The sequence below is a fragment of the Camellia sinensis genome, chromosome 6 (assembly GCF_055761805.1).
Source record: "Camellia sinensis isolate YWXY chromosome 6, ASM5576180v1, whole genome shotgun sequence".
In the NCBI taxonomy this organism is placed as follows: domain Eukaryota; kingdom Viridiplantae; phylum Streptophyta; class Magnoliopsida; order Ericales; family Theaceae; genus Camellia; species Camellia sinensis.
In genome coordinates this window covers 137,717,519-137,735,729 of record NC_138966.1, presented here as the reverse complement: position 1 = coordinate 137,735,729, position 18,211 = coordinate 137,717,519, and the positions used below count along the sequence as shown (strand labels likewise).

At 38.1% G+C, this 18,211-nt stretch overlaps 1 protein-coding gene and 1 pseudogene across 2 annotated transcripts in view; one reads left to right on the top strand and one right to left on the bottom strand.

The window, feature by feature from the left end:
* The window catches only part of LOC114302057 (uncharacterized), a 28,575-nt gene extending 11,228 nt beyond the window's left edge, over positions 1-17,347 (top strand). The window contains exons 2-6 of the mRNA XM_082872640.1: positions 14,113-14,193; positions 15,652-15,775; positions 16,037-16,080; positions 16,294-16,418; positions 16,926-17,347. Coding sequence (XP_082728766.1) covers positions 14,113-14,193; positions 15,652-15,775; positions 16,037-16,080; positions 16,294-16,418; positions 16,926-17,118 — 567 coding nt within the window. The 3' untranslated portion in view covers positions 17,119-17,347. The remainder of the gene's footprint in view (positions 1-14,112; positions 14,194-15,651; positions 15,776-16,036; positions 16,081-16,293; positions 16,419-16,925) is intronic.
* On the bottom strand, positions 11,342-14,117 carry LOC145792132 (SEC1 family transport protein SLY1 pseudogene; annotated as a pseudogene). The gene has a single exon (XR_014331284.1). The product of XR_014331284.1 is annotated as an SEC1 family transport protein SLY1 pseudogene (transcript).
* Positions 17,348-18,211: the final 864 nt, after the last annotated feature.

Here is an 18,211-nt window from a genome sequence, read left to right as displayed (position 1 = left end):
GAGCATTTGTTCTTCTCTTCACATGGAAAATATGTGTTTTTCTGAATTGCGAAAGCAATTGATCAGCCCTTTCATGATACGGGATGAGACTTGTTTTCTTAACAATGTATTCTCCACGGAGTTGCTTTACCACCAATTCCGAATCTCCATAAATTGAGAGTTCTTCAATAGAAATTTGTAATGCCAATTCTAATCTAGCAATTACAGCTTCATATTCTGCCTCATTATTGGAGCATCCTTCACTTAAGGCGAAAGAATGGGTGATTATAGCATTGTCTGGAGTCACAAACACAATTCCAATTCCAGCTTTATTGTTTTTAGGATTTTCTTGCTTTTTGCCATCTGGACTCCTTGAAGCTCCATCAAAATACATCTCCCATCCTTTCTGAATTTCTACTTGTATAACCTCTTCATCTGGTAAATCAGTTACTAGAGGTGAGTCATCAGGTATAGGATGTGCTGCCAAAAAATCTGCTAGAGCCTGCCCCTTTACAGCTCTTTGGGGAACATATTCAATTGCGAATTGTTGGAGAATTACAGCCCACTTTGCAATTTTCCCTGAAAGTATGGGCCGTGAAAGTATATATTTCAAGGGGTCTGCTCTTGATATCAACTTGACTTCGTGTTCCAAGACATAGTGCTTTAGTTTTTGCAAGGCGAACACCAAGGCAAGACATGTCTTTTCGATAGGGGAGTAATTGAACTCTGCCCCAACCAAAGTACGACTCAAGTAATACAAGGCATTTTCTTTCCCATGCTCATTATGTTGTGCCAACAATGCCCCTAATGAACCATCCAAGGCAACGTACAACAAAAGTGGTTTTCCTTTTATTGGGCTCATAAGTACTGGAGGCTTCAAAAGATACTCCTTAATACTATTAAAAGCATTTTGGCATTGCTGATCCCATTCAAATGGAACACCCTTTTTCATCAATCTTGAGAACGGCAAACATCGACCAGCCAAGTTAGAAATAAATCTTCTGATATAGGCCAATCTCCCTTGTAACCCTTTCAATTCCCTTAAATTTCGTGGAGGAGGCATTTCGGCAATAGCTTTAATCTTGGTAGGGTCAATTTCAATCCCTTTGTTTCGAACCACAAACCCAAGAAATTTTCCTGATGAAACTCCAAATGCACATTTTAGTGGGTTCATCTTGAGTTTGTACCTCCTCAAACGTTCGAAGATTTTTCTCAAATCTTCCACATGGTTTTCCTTTTCCTTTGTCTTGACGACAAGATCATCAACATAGCATTCGATGATGTCATGGAGCATATCACCAAAAATTATAGTCATCGCCCTTTGATACGTGGCCCCAGCGTTTTTCAAGCCAAAAGGCATTACCTTATAGCAAAAGACTCCTCTCGGAGTCCTAAATGCAGTCATTTCTTCATCTTTAGGTGCCATTCGGATTTGATTGTATCCTGAGTATCCATCCATAAAAGACAAGGTTTCATACCCAGTAGTTGCATCTACAAGAAGTTCAGTGATGGGCAAAGGAAAGTCATCTTTAGGACAAGCCTCATTGAGATCACGGAAATCAATGCAAACCCTGATTTGACCATTCTTTTTCTTGACTGGCACTATGTTTGCTAGCCAGGCTGGATATTTGACTTCTCTGATGAATCCTGCATTGATAAGCTTGTCGACTTCGGTTTCAATTTGGGCTGTAAGCTCTGGTCGAGTTCACCTTTGAGGCTGTTTAACTGGCCGTTTCTCAGGGTGAATTGCAAGCTTATGGACTGCAATCTCTGGATTAAGACCAGGCATCTCACTGTAGTTCCATGCAAATATGTCACGATACTCCCTTAAAAAGGAAATATATTGCCGAGCTTCTTCTTCTTTTAAATTTGCACTAATGAAGGTTGGTTTGTTTTCTCCTTTATCACCCAGATTTATTTCACGAAGGTCATCCACGGTGGCTTGGCCTCCTGCTTCAAACTCTGTTGGTGCAGGTTGAGCTTCATTTTGGTCAACATCTTCCAACATATCTTGAGTGATAGTCATGTTTACTGGAAATTTTTCCTCATCCCCTTGATAGCCTAACCCTTCTGTCCTGGCGGTGATAATACCGCATTGCTGGATAGCCTGCCTCTGTGAAGGTGTTAATGCAAAGTCAAAAGGTGTCATTGTTCCTGGTATTTTTTCAGGATCTAAACCAACTTTTACCAACATCTGTGTGATTTCTGCACTGAAGGTAGGCTTCTCAAAACTCGAGATGTTTTCTTCTGGCATTTGTTCAACTTTCACTTTCTGTTCAACATCTCCAAGTGAGTGGAATATGATGGGTTTCGACCATTTTCCTTTAGAAGGAACCACAATTTTATTATATTTCTCCACATAGGTGCATTCTGTCTTCCTTAATGGCAACGTGAACTCACCCTTGAGATCCAAAATTGGATTTATTGGGGCTAGAGCCTTTGCCCTCAATTTCCTTTCGGACTTTGGCACATATCGAAAAGTTCTTTTTGTTGAAATTGGAATAGACTCTAGAGCGTCTTTGACATTCGGAGTATCTTCAGACTTCTTCACATCTTTTCCCTTTCTTTGTGAAGTCTTTGTATAGAAGCGAGCATCAGCATAGTAGGCCTCTACTTCTCCAAATGGATCATTGTCAGCCACAATTGTCCCCTCTTTTTTAGGTGAAGGCAACGGGTACTTAATACATTGGTGATAAGTTGATGGCACTGCATGATGATTATGCATCCATGGTCTCCCAAGCAAAGCATTGTAAGAGGTGTCTACATCAATGACCAAGAACTCAGTGCTTTCTTCAATATCCCCAAACTTGGTTCGCAATTCAATCTTCCCCATTGGGCGTTGTTCATTCTGATTAAATCCTTGAATGACCAAACGACTTGGGCGAAGTTGTGAAATTCGAACCCCTAATAAGTTTAAGGCCCTCCGAGGCAGGAGGTTTACCGCAGATCCTCCATCAACCAGAATTCGAGAAATTTTCACATCATGGATAAGCCCAGTGATAAACAAAGGCTGATTATGGTCTGTCATTTCAGCACACATGTCTTTGTCACCAAAGGTTACCATAGCCATGCATGTAGTTGCCTTCTCTTGATTTCTACCCTCAATTTCTTTGTGGAAATCCTCTGGCTTGGACAGGGCATATATTAAAGACTTTCGAAGCTCTGGAGACATTTTTAGTGCATCATATACACTCAACAATGCTAGAATTTTCTTTAGATGAGCTAGTACATCATATTTCACTTGCTCTTCCTCCGGCAAAACTTGTGGAACTTCCGACATTTGAGGGTCCTGAGGATTTCGTAATTTCCTCCGGTAGGTCAAATAAGTCTGGCATACTTCAGCAACCGCCTTTTCGTTGACCTCAACTTCTTTTATTCCCTCACTTATTTGGACCATGTTAACTGGTCCAGCTGTAGGGTGATCATCATCATCAGTCACTTCTCCATCTTCTTGGAGCTGCATTCTTCTCCCATTTCTTAGGTACCGGGAGTCACGCCTATAAAAGCATTGAGATTCTTCAAAACCATTCTTCATGGCCTCCCAACTAGGCACCACGACTCCATCGAGGGAGCAATACCAGTCAAAGGCGATCCCTTCTAAGGAAAGGGGGAATTGTTTTAGGCAAAGTGCTTCATTTTGAGCTGTTTCCCCACACTGTTTCAAAAAACGCCTAATATGTTTTTGAGGATCTCCATAACCCTCATATAGGACAAAATTTGGAAGTTCGTATCCTTCAGGAAATGGTGTTTGCTCTACCCATAAAGGGAACAAATCCCTTGGGCGATAAGTGCCCATCTCTCGAAGGTCAAGGGCAGTTTCAATCTTCTCCTCGATTGTGCCTTCTATGAAATCATATGTTTGAGAAGATGTACCTTCGTCATCCAAATGTTCTGACATCTCAATTTCTATTGGCCATGGTTTATAAAATGTCCTATAAAATTGATCAGCCATGGTGTCCCAATCTGGGATTGAATTAGGTGGCAGGCTGAAGTACCAATCCGCTGCCCATCCTTCCAAAGAAAGAATGAACTGCCGTAGAAGTAACGCCTGGCTTTTTACTGTATTTCCACATTGTGCAAGAAAACGAACCAAATGGCGCCTTGGACAACCTGTCCCATTATATAAAGGAAAACGAGGTACTGCATATCCTCGTGGGAACTGAACCCATTCGACCCAATTAGGGAAAGGGTGTCCAGAAATTTGATTTCTTTCAATACTCAAATTTTGATGGGCTTCAAAACCCTCATCTTTCAAAGAGACTGTTACTTTTTCCTGATGTTCTGTTTCCCTTCTAGCTTCAATTTTTGCTTTCTCATCATCACCTGGATTGCGAATGATATGTATTTCTCGCTCTTCAAAATTTACGTCCACAGTGATGACATTACAAGGAAAGTCAAAGTGGTCACTTGATACACTTTCTCCATCGTATGTCCTAGCTGGGGATGTGTATGGTGAATCATCAGGGGAAAAGTTAAGTTCCCAATCTTCATTAGGATCCTCAACTTGAGATGACTTTGCCTGTTTACTTGAATGCTTCCATACTTCATCATCCGACATACACCTGCCATTCACCTCATCATCCTTGAAGTGTAGTCGTTTTTTCGCCTTTTTTACAAGCTCAGAGTCGGACCTACACCCGGTGTCTCTTTGTTCTGTTCCCCTTACATATTCTGGAGTGCTTTGATAGTACATTGGTGGTACTGGCGAATACTCTGGAGAAAAGGCTTCTGGTGTATACTCTGGAGAAGCTGGTGTATATTCTGGAGAGGCTGGTGTGTATTCTGGAGAAGTTGGTGTATACTCTGGTGAGTCAGGTATACAGATAGGAGATGTAATGCAATCCCCTTCCCTAACTTTTGAACCAATTTCACCCTCATCTTCCTCGCTATCACTCAAAACAATGATGGTTAGGCAAGGGGCCAAAGTAAACTTTTCCTTCCTCCTTTTATCAAAGTATGTCTGCAACTCCACAGATTGAAATTTTGAAGGTAGAAATTCCTCCAATGTGACTGGGACAAGAGGACCTTGCTCTAACTGCTCATCAGGGACCAATTTCTCCCCCTTTTCCTTCTTTGGGTGCTTTTTTCCTTTTCTCTTACTTACTTTGGCTTTTTTCTGTTTCCTAGAAACTTTTGATTTTTTCTTTTTGGAAACTTTTGGCCCTTGTGTTGTTGAATCAACCACACTTCTAGCTTTCACTGTGGCCTTTTGTTTTTTCTTCATGCTTTTTGACTGATAAACAACCCATTCACCTTCATTATCATTGCCAATAGTGATTGGGTTAGCAGATGCTTTCTCTTGAGGAGGGAGTTCAATAATTTTAGAGTCCAAAAGTTCCTGAATTTTATCTTTCAGAACAAAGCACTCTTTTATCGGATGGCTAATCAAACGATGGTAGGGGCAATACTTTGGATCATTGGTCTTTCCTACCTCATGTGGTCTTTTCACCTCAGGGAGAGCAATCAACTTTTGCTCCAACAGATCTTCAAATAGGTCTTCGACCAGATCATCCATGAAAGAATATTCTTCTCCAACCTCTCTTTCATAGTCACCTTTTTAAATTCCTTAGGCTTTTTAGCCCCTACTACAATGGGACCCTTCTTTCTGGTTTCGATTGTAGCTGCAGTCGAGGACTCAACCCTTTCAACGGCCCTAGGCCTCCTTCGTTCAGCTAGATGCAGCTCCATGTCATGAGCTTTAGTGCATAGATCATTGAATCCTTCAAAAGTTTGAGCCATAAGAGCCGTAGAGAGCTCATGTCGGAAGTTGTTAAGGCACATCCGAATTAACTCTAATTGTGTAAACTTTTGAGGACAAGCAAATGTCAAAGCTCGCCATCTTGCAATGAAATCTGTAACAGACTCATTGTCACGTTGCTTGGTCTCAATCAGTTCTGGTACTCCAACTCGTCTTTGTGTGTTGCAGAACTGTTTAAGGAACTCCTTCACCATGGAATCCCAATTTAGGATTGACCCCTCAAGAAGATTAGCATACCAAGTAAATGCAGAACTTTCAAGCGATTGGACAAATAGCTGCAGGCACAAGGCCTCATTCTGGGCTATTGGCCCGCATCTTGAAAGGAAATGAGCCACATGTTGTCTTGGATCTCCTGTTCCATCAAACATTTTGAAATCTGGTTGGGAAAAACCAGAAGGGAATGGAACAGTATCTACCCATGCTGGGTAAGGTTTTGTAATTATTCGAAAATTCTCATCATCTTTTTCTTTGACTTTCTTTACTTGTCTCCTCACCATATCATCAATCATGGCCATGAGCATTAGATTCATACCACTATTGGTTAGATCAGAGTAATAAGGACCATTGCTCCCTGGGGCTAGTGTACTTTGTATGCCTACAGATGTTCCCACAACAGGTTGTGTCATTTGTTTGGGTGCACTTCCTGGTCCTGTCATTTGGGCCTGCAACTGTTGCATTTGCTCCAACATAGCAGCCATTTCTCGTTCTCTTCTCTCAAGTTGTTCCTGTAGGGCCACCACTTTTTCCTTGAGACCTTGGTCTTGCTGGACCTGCGAATTTTCACTTTCTTTCTCAACCTCAGTCATCATAACTGCGACTTTGTTGATATCTTTCAATTCATTGTTTCCAATATTCGTTGAAACAAACGAGATAGAATCATCTTGTTCGTATAAAGGATTATCAACCCCCACAACATTATTCATATTTGAAGTATCTGACTGCGATGCTTTGTTTTGAGCCTGACGGGTTATGGACCTTGTCACAGGCCCTTTTCTTATTCCCTCCATGGATAGTTCAACCAAAGTAGAAATATTTCCCAAGGGTTGCTTACCCCCCTCCACCTTGGATTTTCCGACAAAGACAGGACTTTCAATTTGTTTTTGGGGTTCATCTTTCGAGAGAGCCCTTTCAATAGCACCTATAACATTTATTGCCACTGTTCTTAGTTCCAATTTCTTTAAGGCCTTATTTCTTCTTTGCCTTTGTCTTTTCGAAACTGGACCGGATGACATATCAAGTCGAGCCCCTAAGGGCATAGAAGGAACCGTTTGTGCATTTGTAAGTTCCTCATGAATTTTCAAAACAGTCCCTACATTTTTAGAGCGGGTCAATTGATGTTGATTCAAATCCCGTTGGGCCAACAGGTGTTCCTCATTCGAACCCTGTCGAGCCAACGAGTGTTCCTTATTCTGTTGGGCCAACAGGTGTTCCTTATTTGAACCCTGTCGAGCCAACGAGTGTTCCTTTGGCTCCTGAGAGTTGACTGAGATTTGGTTTGACCGATTTTGTGCTCTGAACAGAACTATCGGTTCGTAGGCAGCAACTGTTTTTTCAACAACAGGGGCCTTTTTTACATCAACAGCAGTTTGGGTCATTACCCTCTTCCCAATGGCCCTAATGATGGCCATGTTTTCAACAGAAGCTTTCTTCTGGGCAGACTCCACCATTTTAATGGAGTCTTCTACCCTTTTGAGTAGTTGGGCCACAACATTTTTTATTGCCCCCGTTGAAGCTACAACAAAAGTCGTACTTGCAAACTGATTAGCCTCCTTTGCCTGAATTAGAAAGTTCTTCGTTCGGGCTGTGGCCCTCACAATTGCGTACTGCTTTGACGCTTTCACATAATCTTCAGTAATCTTTCTCAAACTTTCAGCTTTCTGGAGAAGTGTGACTTTCTTTGTCACACCAGTTACCTTCGGGACAGCCAAGAGCTTTCGCTCCAGAGCCCCTTGGGTGACAGGGGAAAGAAGTGCATCTTTCCAGGATTTCGTTGGCTCTACCTTTGGGACAGCCAAGAGCATTCGCTCCGGAGCCCCTTGGGTGATGGGTGTTATCTCCAACCTTGGTGATTTCAGAACCACTGGAGTGTAGGTTTGTCTCCTAACAGTTGCTTCAGCATTCCTATAACAAAAGAATACGTCAGTAAGTTTCAACTATATATATATATTATTATTTTTTTTGTTCTTCAAAAGATGGGAGGAGAAATAAGTCCCACTGGGCGTGCCAGAATTTGTAGACACAAATTTTAAAACATGAAGTGTTTCAACACATTTCAAAATTTATGTTACAAATGTCCACTGTTTAGTTTTTGGACTAAACAGTGTTGATTATTTGAATAGCAGGTTCTTATTTTCGATCTGTATTTCAGATCGTTAATTACACATTTTATACAAATGAAACCTCCGATTAATGAAGAACAAAATAAACAACAAAAGACAATTTAAAAAAAAGAAATATTTTATTAAGATTGTTATGGGTTTTGAACCCTCGAATACAAAATACAGTTTGGGTTTGGAACCCTTTACCTATTCATCGCCATTAGCGTAGGCTCTTGAGTTCTCTAAGCTTCTCTTCTTCTTTCTTGTAACGATTTGTTTAGCTCTCAATTTCTTTCTCTCTCTCTCTTCTTTTCCACTTATGATTTTTCTGATCCCCCCAGTCATGTGTGATGGCCCTCATATTTATGGAGGGCCATCAGGTGATAGGAACGCTTCATCTTCATTTTGAATTTCAAATTGAATGATAGCACCTATTTGAATTTTGAATAACAGCGCTATCTAATTAATCATATATCTGATTAACCGGATTGATCTTTGGGGTTTCATCCTGTGTGGTGTCTTTGCTGTAGGCTCTACAGGTGTCATCTTTCGTAGGCTCCACGTGTCATTTGAGCATCTTGAATAACGTCGTTAAGATACGACGTTGTTTTATTTATACACTTCAACGGAGCAAATTAATCATTTTGGGAAGTGATTACCTACAACAATCTTATTGTAGGCTCTATGTGTGTCATTGACTGTATTTGAAATTTAAACATAAATTTGGTTTAAAATTTATGTGCCAACAACATGACTCAAGTTTCTATTATTACAGCAGCCATCAATTTTATTAAATAGTGACTGGTATCTTAACAGGAAAATGGCACAGTGGATGAATATAAATTAGGTCCTGAAGGTGTTAATCAAGCACTTTTGGTAGGAGAATTATTTGGAAAGGTAGGTGTTCCTACAAATACTTGCTGTGGTTCTCCAAGGCCAACACAGCTTTCTCATGTTAACATTACTGAAAAGTGATCTTGAATGTATAGCTGATGTAAGAGCATCTCCAATCCTTCACCAAATCTTGTATGAAATTTAAATTTGATGAAATTTTTGGTGAAAATGACGTCCAATCATTTCATCAAACTTGTATCAAATCAAGTTTTTACCAAATTTTTCATCAAATCAAGAAAAAAACACGTTTTTCACCAAATTGGATGAAAGAAACTATTGAGGATAAGCTTGAAATTTTTAGAAGGATTTGATGAAATTTTTATGTGAGGATTGGAGCATTCAGTTTTTTCACCAAATCAAACTTTTAGTTAAATTTGATGAAAAGCCATTGGAACATATCCTGTATCCAATCAATTTTTTTGCCAAATTTGATGAAAAAAAAAAGAAAAAAAGAAAAAGAAAAGAAAGATGAAGGATTGGAGATGATCTATAAGTACGAGTACTTGTTAGGTGAAGATGTTGCCTTTCTATTGGTGTAGCTTAGACCCTTTTTTTTTTTGACAAGTAACTTTAGACCATTTTATTTACGCTCTCTCTGTCTCTCTGTTTTTACTTGTGTTCTATGTATTTTCTAAATTTGCTAAAACTTCTGTAGTTCGGCTGATTCTTATGCTAGAGAATCTTCCAGATTAGGTTCTGGTTGGGTCTTGAGGATTACCAACCATAATACTACTTGAACCAAAAGCTCGTAAAATTGATCAGGCCAAATTGTATAGTTAGTCAAGTAGATAATCCTAGTTTTAAAGGTTACCAATTTAGTTTACCAATTGATATGTGTCATTTTCTACCTTCTTACCAATTTAGGTTTACCAATTTAGTTTAAATTTTCTACCTTGTAAGGGGGTGAAAAGCTAGAAAAGGCTATAGTTAGCATCAGCAAGAAACAGTCTTAATTGAAGATTTGGCAGTAACAGATAAAAGTGGAAAATAACACAGATCTACACCAAGGTTTACCTTATTTGTAAGGTATTCATGTGTGGATATCTCCCACAAGTTTTCCAGTGGATCTATTATGTGCCACATATGATATCACCCAATCACATCATCCACCTGCAAGGCTGCAACATTGTGGCAATTCATTCATTTCCTCAGTTTGGATCATAAATTGTGTCTTCTTCTAATGTACATTGTGGCAATTCATTCATTCATGTGCAAATTCATGGTCTGCAGATACACCTGTATCGTCTTCTGATGTTCTCTATCTTATACAAAGCATCTCCCTAGTACAAAAAACAGAGGAGCTCGGTGCATCTTATATAGCCAGCAGAAAGCATTTATCCCGAATCCAAAGCTTCATGAAAGTTAATCCTAAGTCTCTGTTACTTCATGTGAAAGCATTTTCAACTCTAGGACTCTTCCTTCTGACTCTCCATTTAACAATGATCCGACACTATGTATGTAGAGCCCATTTTTTTTTTTAGGGACAGCTGGACAGGTGTTCTTGAAACCAACCACTTGTGGTTGGTATCTTGGGCATTGTCGTGTTGGTTTGGATTAAATGGAGTTGTACAAGGTCTCAAATTTGAATAAAAATGAACTTGGCAATATCATTTTCTAGTTTAAAAATCAAAAAGTCACTAAAAAAAATTAAAAAGCCAATATATCAAAAAGTAAAAGATTTCATTTTCTCTCTACTTTTTGCACATCTTTTTGTAAAAGACCAAAAAGTCATGCCAAACATATTAGTTTTTTTTACCTCATATTTTAGCCAAAAAATCAAAAAGTTACTAAAATAACTTGTTCCCAAAGAAATGTCAAAAAGACTTGTTGTAGCAACCCCCAGGCCCCAAGTAATTGGAATTCAAATCTTTCCTCTGGAGTTCCGTTGTGTAAGATCTCAAGCATGAACAATGATGAATTAATTAATTATGTCTAAACTACAAAAATGGATGCTTGTCAATTCAAATTCAAATCTTTATTGGGTTGAGTTAAGTTGCAAAGACTCAAACACTATACAACAGGTTTCAAATTATTAACATATGATAGTGAAAGAGGCACCTTGCAAACAATTTAGGTGGTTGTGATTTAAGAATTCCTGAGGTTAAATGATTTAAGATCTCAAGTTTGAAAAGAAAAAAAAGCAAACAAACAAACAAAACAAAACAAAAACATGATCCAATTTGTAACTATCAAAACAATTTCTAATAAGCATCCACTGCAAAGGATCGAAACAAGAAGTAGGTAGTAGACATTTCAATGATTCTAAGAATTTCAAACACCAAAAAAAAAAAAAAAAAAGTAGAAAACACAAGGGCAGAAATCTACTCACTTCCACACTGAAGATTAAAAAAAGGCTTTCTTCTGTACCCCTAACGGACAATGTGCATCAATATAGAAAACCATCATTTGGGACTCAACATAAATACAAATGTATACCCAAACTCCTTCCCATTAACTTCCAATTCAACAGCTTTAAGTATATAATTGACTGTTTTACACGGTGTCTTTAGAAAACACTTTTTTCCTTTCAGTGCATGAAGTCGTGAACCACCAAATACTATGCTTCAAGCTAAAAACTGACGTGCCTGTCTTACTGGGCTGACATAGCACCACTGCTTCCTAATCTCATCTTCTTCCCCAAAACCGCAAGCTACTCTGCAAACTCACTACCAGTGAGAATTTCTGTCGTTCCATATATTTCATGTTTGACTGGCTATTGACATTGTGCAAGCACCCATACTCCACATAATTGCCACCACCTATCATATACACAATAGCTTCTTTAAATAGTCCTTTCAGATGGCTACTACTTTGTCCCAAAGCTTGACTTGGGAGCACGAGGATCAATACAAGATAATACTCAATTTCAGGATTGGTTTCCCCTCCATGAATGCTTCAACTGTCCTTGACAATGCAAGTTGATGATCGCTAGACAATAGATTCTTCACACCAGCAGTGACAGCACTAAGTGACTGCCCATAGAGCTTCTCAGCCCAATCCACAATGTGACTTCTACTAGCAGAATTTGCATTAGCCGATGAAACATTTAACGACTTGATCTTTTTGACATACTGAAATGCACTAGTATCAACTTCAGACTCCTTAAGTGCTTCTTCAACCATTTCCACTTCTGAATGAGGCATGTTTTCAGAAGAAATAAGGTACATGATTGCAAAACCCGGCTTATCCAACTTAGTTCCTTTCCCTTTAAGTACACTGAGCAATTCAGTCCTATCAATACCACCTCTAACCATCATGTCACTCTCTTTTTTGGCAAATGAATCGAGTGACCTCTCCTTGGTCTCACCCAACAAAACAGTAGCAATATTAGTATGCTTATCAATCACCTGCTTCCTTTCAGTCAACTCTGGTAGGGAATTCACAGCATTCATCAAATGCTTTGTGTTGCCAATCAAGTCTGTCCCATCAAATTCAGCCCCCTCGTTTCCACCTGTCCTCCTATTCACCTCGTCAACATCCTTCTTGTACTTATTCAATTGGGTCTCAATCTCCACAGCCACTTCTGGAAATTTTAACAACCCATTTGCCAACCAAACGGGTCCATTCTATCCAATTCATAAGATTTCATCCCACCCTTCTCTCCTGGCACACTCAATCTATTCAGCCTCAAACCCAGAACATCATGAACAAGCGCCCTATACCTAAAATCATGCTGTATAGCAACGGACAGCTCGAAATTCCGATCAAATATACACAAAATCGGCCTCTGAAATGAAGTAGCAAAATTCCCAACTTCAGAGAACAAATTATTCTTTGCCAACAAATGGTCGCGCAAACGCTGATCCAGCAAAGACGCAACCATTTCAGCAGGCCCACCGCGCGGGCACCTGATTATAGGGACAACAGCAAGGGTAGCCAAAACACAGAACAAGCCACTCACAATTTTCTCAATAATTTTCTCAATTTCGCGGTCTCCAGCAGAAGGATGATTCAATTGAACATAACAAGACTTATTCGCAAGAGAAAACAAATTATCCTCTAGGTTTACAAACTCCAAGTACTGATTGTGTACTTTGGAAATTCGATTGATGGAGTCAGAATTGAGAGTCCCCGATGCGAGATCTTCAAGGAGAGGGCGAGGAATCGAGGATGAGAAATTGAGCTGGAAGGAATCGTAGAGAGATCGAGAGGCATCGGAGATGATTAGCTGAACGTTGAGGTGAGTGGGTTGGACAAAGTAGACGGTGGGGACATCGTGGGCAGGCTTGTGGTCCTTTTCGATGAGGAAGTATAGGGTTACGCCATGCTTGTGGAGGTCCTTGACATGGATGAGAGGGGAGAGAATGTCTTGGCAGAACTTGTCGTAGATCAAGATCTTGTAAACTTCTTCATTCGCTGTTCCACTTGAATTCATAGGTTGGTTCGAATTCAACATTCGAGTTATGCATTTTGCAAATCAAAGTCATGAATGAGTATCAACAAAATTAGATCGATAGATCTAGAGAGAGAGAGAGATCTAGAGAGAGATCTACCGGTCTGTCTTTGTTGGAGATTGAGTGCCATAGTTGAATGCTGTAGAAAGCTTCGCAGGAGAAAGAAAACGAAGACGAAGATGAAGATGAAGGCGAAGACGACAGTGGCGTTGTTGTTTCTGGTAAGGTAAGGCTCCGTTTAGATGCCAAGTCGTTGTTATATTTGACTAACGCACGTGTTTGTTTAGTGTTGTTGTGCTTTGGGAACTTGTACCTTCCTTCTACTTCAAATGTTGTATGATAACAAATGAATTATCAAAATTTGACTGAATAATGGAGTGTCCTTTCCCTATTTTGAACATGAAAAATACGAGTTTTTATCTGCATATAGATCGGCTGCGTAATGCTCATTCAGTTTATAACTTTATAAGCATTACAATAAAACTTTATCCTTACATGTCTTATTTGACTCCCATCTTTATTGATCTAACTTAGATATGAGGAGTGCTCTCAGGTTATGTCTTCAACTTTCAAATATATTATAAAGTGAATTTTAATAATGCACACAAGATTAATTTAAATAATGTGGAAGATTTACATTGAAGATTCTTTTTGTTTGGGTTTAATCAATTTTCACGTGGTTTATGTAGTTACATGGTTCAACATGACTCAAGTTTCTATTATTACAGCAGCCATCAATTTTATTAAATAGTGACTGGTATCTTAATAGGAAAATGGCACACTGGAGGAATATAAATTAGGTCCTGAAGGTGTTAATCAAGCACTTTTGGCAGGAGAATTATTCGAAATGGTAGGTGTTCCTACAAATACTTGCTGTGTTTCTCCAAGGCCAACACAGCTTTCTCAAGTTAACATTTCTAAAAAGTGATCTAGAATGTATAGCTGATGTAAGAGCATCCAATCCTTCACCAAATCTTGTATGAAATTTAAGTTTGATGAAATTTTTGGTGAAAATGACGTCCAATCATTTCATCAAGCTTGTATCAAATCAAGTTTTTACCAAATTTTTCATCAAATCAAGAAAAAAACACGTTTTTCACCAAATTGGATGAAAGAAGCTATTGAGGATAAGCTTGAAATTTTTTAGAAGGATTTGATGAAATTTTTATGTGAGGATTGGAACATTCAGTTTTTTCACCAAATCAAACTTTTAGTTAAATTTGATGGAAAGCCATTGGAACATATCCTGTATCCAACCAATTTTTTTGCCAAATTTGATGAAAAATAAAAGAAAAAAAAGATAAAGAAAAGAAAGATGAAGGATTGGAGATGATCTATAAGTACGAGTACTTGTTAGGTGAAGATGTTGCCTTTCTATTGGTGTTGCTTAGACCCCTTTTTTTTTGACAAGTAACTTTAGGCCATTTTATTTACGCTCTCTCTGTCTCTCTGTTTTTACTTGTATTCTATGTATTTTCTAAATTTGCTAAAACTTCTGTAGTTGGGCTGATTCTTACGCTAGAGAATCTTCCATATTAGGTTTTGGTTGGGTCTTACGGATTACCAACCATAATACTACTTGAACCAAAAGCCCGTAAAATTGATCAGGCCAAATTGTATAGTTAGTCAAGTAGATAATCCTAGTTTTAAAGGTTACCAATTTAGTTTACCAATTGACATGTGTCATTTTCTACCTTCTTACCAATTTAGGTTTACCAATTTAGTTTACATTTTCTACCTTGTAAGGGGGTGAAAAGCTAGAAAAGGCTATAGTTAGCATCAGCAAGAAACAGTCTTAATTGAAGATTTGGCAGTAACAGATAAAGGTGGAAAATAACACAGATCTACACCAAGGTTTACCTTATTTGTGAGGTATTCATGTGTGGATATCTCCCACAAGTTTCCCAGTGGATCTATTATGTGCCACATATGATATCACCCAATCACATCATCCACCTGCAAGGCTGCAACATTGTGGCAATTCATTCATTTCCTCAGTTTGGATCATAAATTGTTGCTAAACTTTATTTCTCAAAACAGTTCATCTTCATTATACTTGGCCATTGTGGGCCATAGAGAAAGTCCTTTCGATTGTGAGAAACCTCAAGAAAGGTTTTTTTAGATTTTTGCTCCTCTTGAATGAATTTCTGATTTTGATCATGATTAGTTCTGTTATTATCTTTTAATGTGCCTGAAAGAAAGACTTGTCCATGTGGATGGAAGTATGCATTCCCTTGGTACCTCTCTTTTACTAATATGTTTCTGTACGTATATATTGAGTTTTACAGGAGAAACAAATTATGTGCAGGAACTGGAGGAAAATAAAATACCACTTGAAAATGTTCGAATTTGCTACTCCCCCTTTTCAAGAACTAGACGCACTGCTAAAGTTGTTGCATCTGTTTTGAACATCCCCTTTGAAGGTCCTCAATGTAAGGTTAGGTATCGAATCTTGACAGATTTATTTCATGAAGTTTTAATATTGAAATGCATGTGTAGCTGTTGTTTTGTTATTTTACAAATGTATTGCCCTTGTGGTTGTCTCAATTCTCTGGAACTTCTGCCGTAGCGTAATGTGAACAATTTATTTATTTTTGAAATTGTGCTGTACTGTGCTTTTGCTATCTTGTACTCAAAAAAGAGCTTTTGTTATTTTCTCTTTGGTTGACTCTTCAATTAAATTTTCTGGCCAGATGATAGAAGATCTCCAGGAGCGTTTCTTACATCTCATGATAAAGTACGTAATTTCTTCGAGGGACTAAATACAGATTTTACGTGAAGTGAAAGAGGCAGATTGATGGGCTTTCAATTCTTGAACTTCTTGTATGCATTTGTTTATTGGAGTTAATTGATGCAGAGTTGATTTGATTCCGGGTCTAGCACTCATTATAAGTACTATGCTACTATACTGTTAACATTTGAGTCTGAATTTGTGCTCTATCATGAGCAGTATTCAGAGCTATGGGCTCTTGATGCGAAAGATCCATTCATGAAGCCGGAATGTGGAGAAAGTGTTTCAGATGTTGTTCCTAGACTGACAAGTGCTTTGATAACCATTGAGTCGGAGTTTCAAGGGTAAAAATTCTTTCTTCTTTTGTCTTTAGGTCTGTGTTTCAAGGGTCAAATAGTGGGCATCTTTTTCTATTTCTTAAATGAGGCCTGATGAGCGATATATGGGAGATTTCTGGCACACAAGGACTAGCAGCAAAGTGGCAAGTCTGGTGCTAGTCATGGATGTGTTTTCAAAACACAACTTCAAGCTTAATCATGTTTTGAAAACAGTTCTTCACAAAACAGCATGGGTTTGGGAAATAAGTTAAAAATTTCTTGGATTTTGGAAATATGATTTAAAATTACATGGTTTGGTAAAAAAACTGGATCATGTAGCTTGGGAGAGTTGTTAACTTGTGCTACTCTTGGACTAGTAAACTAGCTCCCAGTCATAATTATGCCAATTATAACTACACTGTTTACCAGTTGTGTCTTGTAATTCTTTGCTTGAAATAGCATGTCTTAATTTTCAAATTTCGCCATGTTTTTAGATAATTTGATATGTGAAATAATAGTGCTTTTGTGTTGCAGCTGCGCAATCTTGGTCGTCAGCCATGGTGATCCCCTTCAAATCTTGCAGACAATACTCAATGCAGCTAAAGAACATACCGGACCCAATGTTGATGACTTAACATCAAGAATACAGGCTGTTAAAGTTCCTTCCGTCCTGTCACTGCACCGGAAGTTTAGCCTTCTTACTGGAGAACTCTGGGCAGTTACATAAATTGCAGCTTCTATATGGCCTTCGGGAAGGCTAATTAGCTATTGAAATTTATCTTCTTCTATGACTATATATTCTTGTAATAACCTTGTTCAAAATTTCTGCGAGCAATTTGCAGCCGGGTCACCATAATTGTTATTGCAGTGACTAGCAAGTCCCAAGCCTCGCAACTAGGATTATTGTAGCCTCAAAATCTCATTTCCATTTTATGTTCATTTCCACGTTTACAGAAGCTTGGTTTTTCCTGTATTCATTCCATCTCTAGAAAAAAAATAAAAATAAAAATAAAAATAAAATAATTAATTAAATTAAATTTTTAAAAAAATTCCCCCTTTTGTGACTAAAGATCACATTATGTATGAATATGCCTCCAAGGTTTGTTTTTTTTTCATCCAAAACCCCCACTTATGAAAGGTGGTGCTTTATTAATTCTATTTTGCTTCTTCAACCATGGTTCTATTGCCTTCTTTACCACTAATAAAATCAATTGTATTAATAATTTGAGAACAATAATTATGATCTGCTCGTGTATTTCTATATATTAATAGTAATATTAATATTTATGAATAAATATAAAGTATTTGTTAATAAGTTTGATATGAGTGTACATTTTTTTTGTAAAATAAAAGTACGTGTGTTATTATCTTAAAATTTGTTAAACAATGTATTTATAAGTAGGGCATTAAGAAACCCATAATTTATAAGGAATACCAAACCACATCAGGTTTATGGTCTACTGGATATGCTGAAGAATGCCTGTTATGAACAAGTTAATTGGGAAGGCTATTCTTGTAATTCCAATTGTTGAATCTGTTAGGTTACAATTACTGAATCTATTAAGTTAGGAGGTGGTTATGTGTATAAATATAGGAGGGAATACATTGCCCAGTTCATTCATTGTATTGTTTTGTAAATAGTCGTTGGATTGGAATAAGAGCACCAATAAACTCTTTTCCTTCTATATTTCTTCTTCTTTCATTTCTAGTAATTACAATGCCCCAATTGTTAAACACCTAGAATCTAGAATCAAGGTACCTATCAATGCATATGCTTCTCTTTTATTTTTTTAAATCAGTGTTTTCATGACCAACAAATT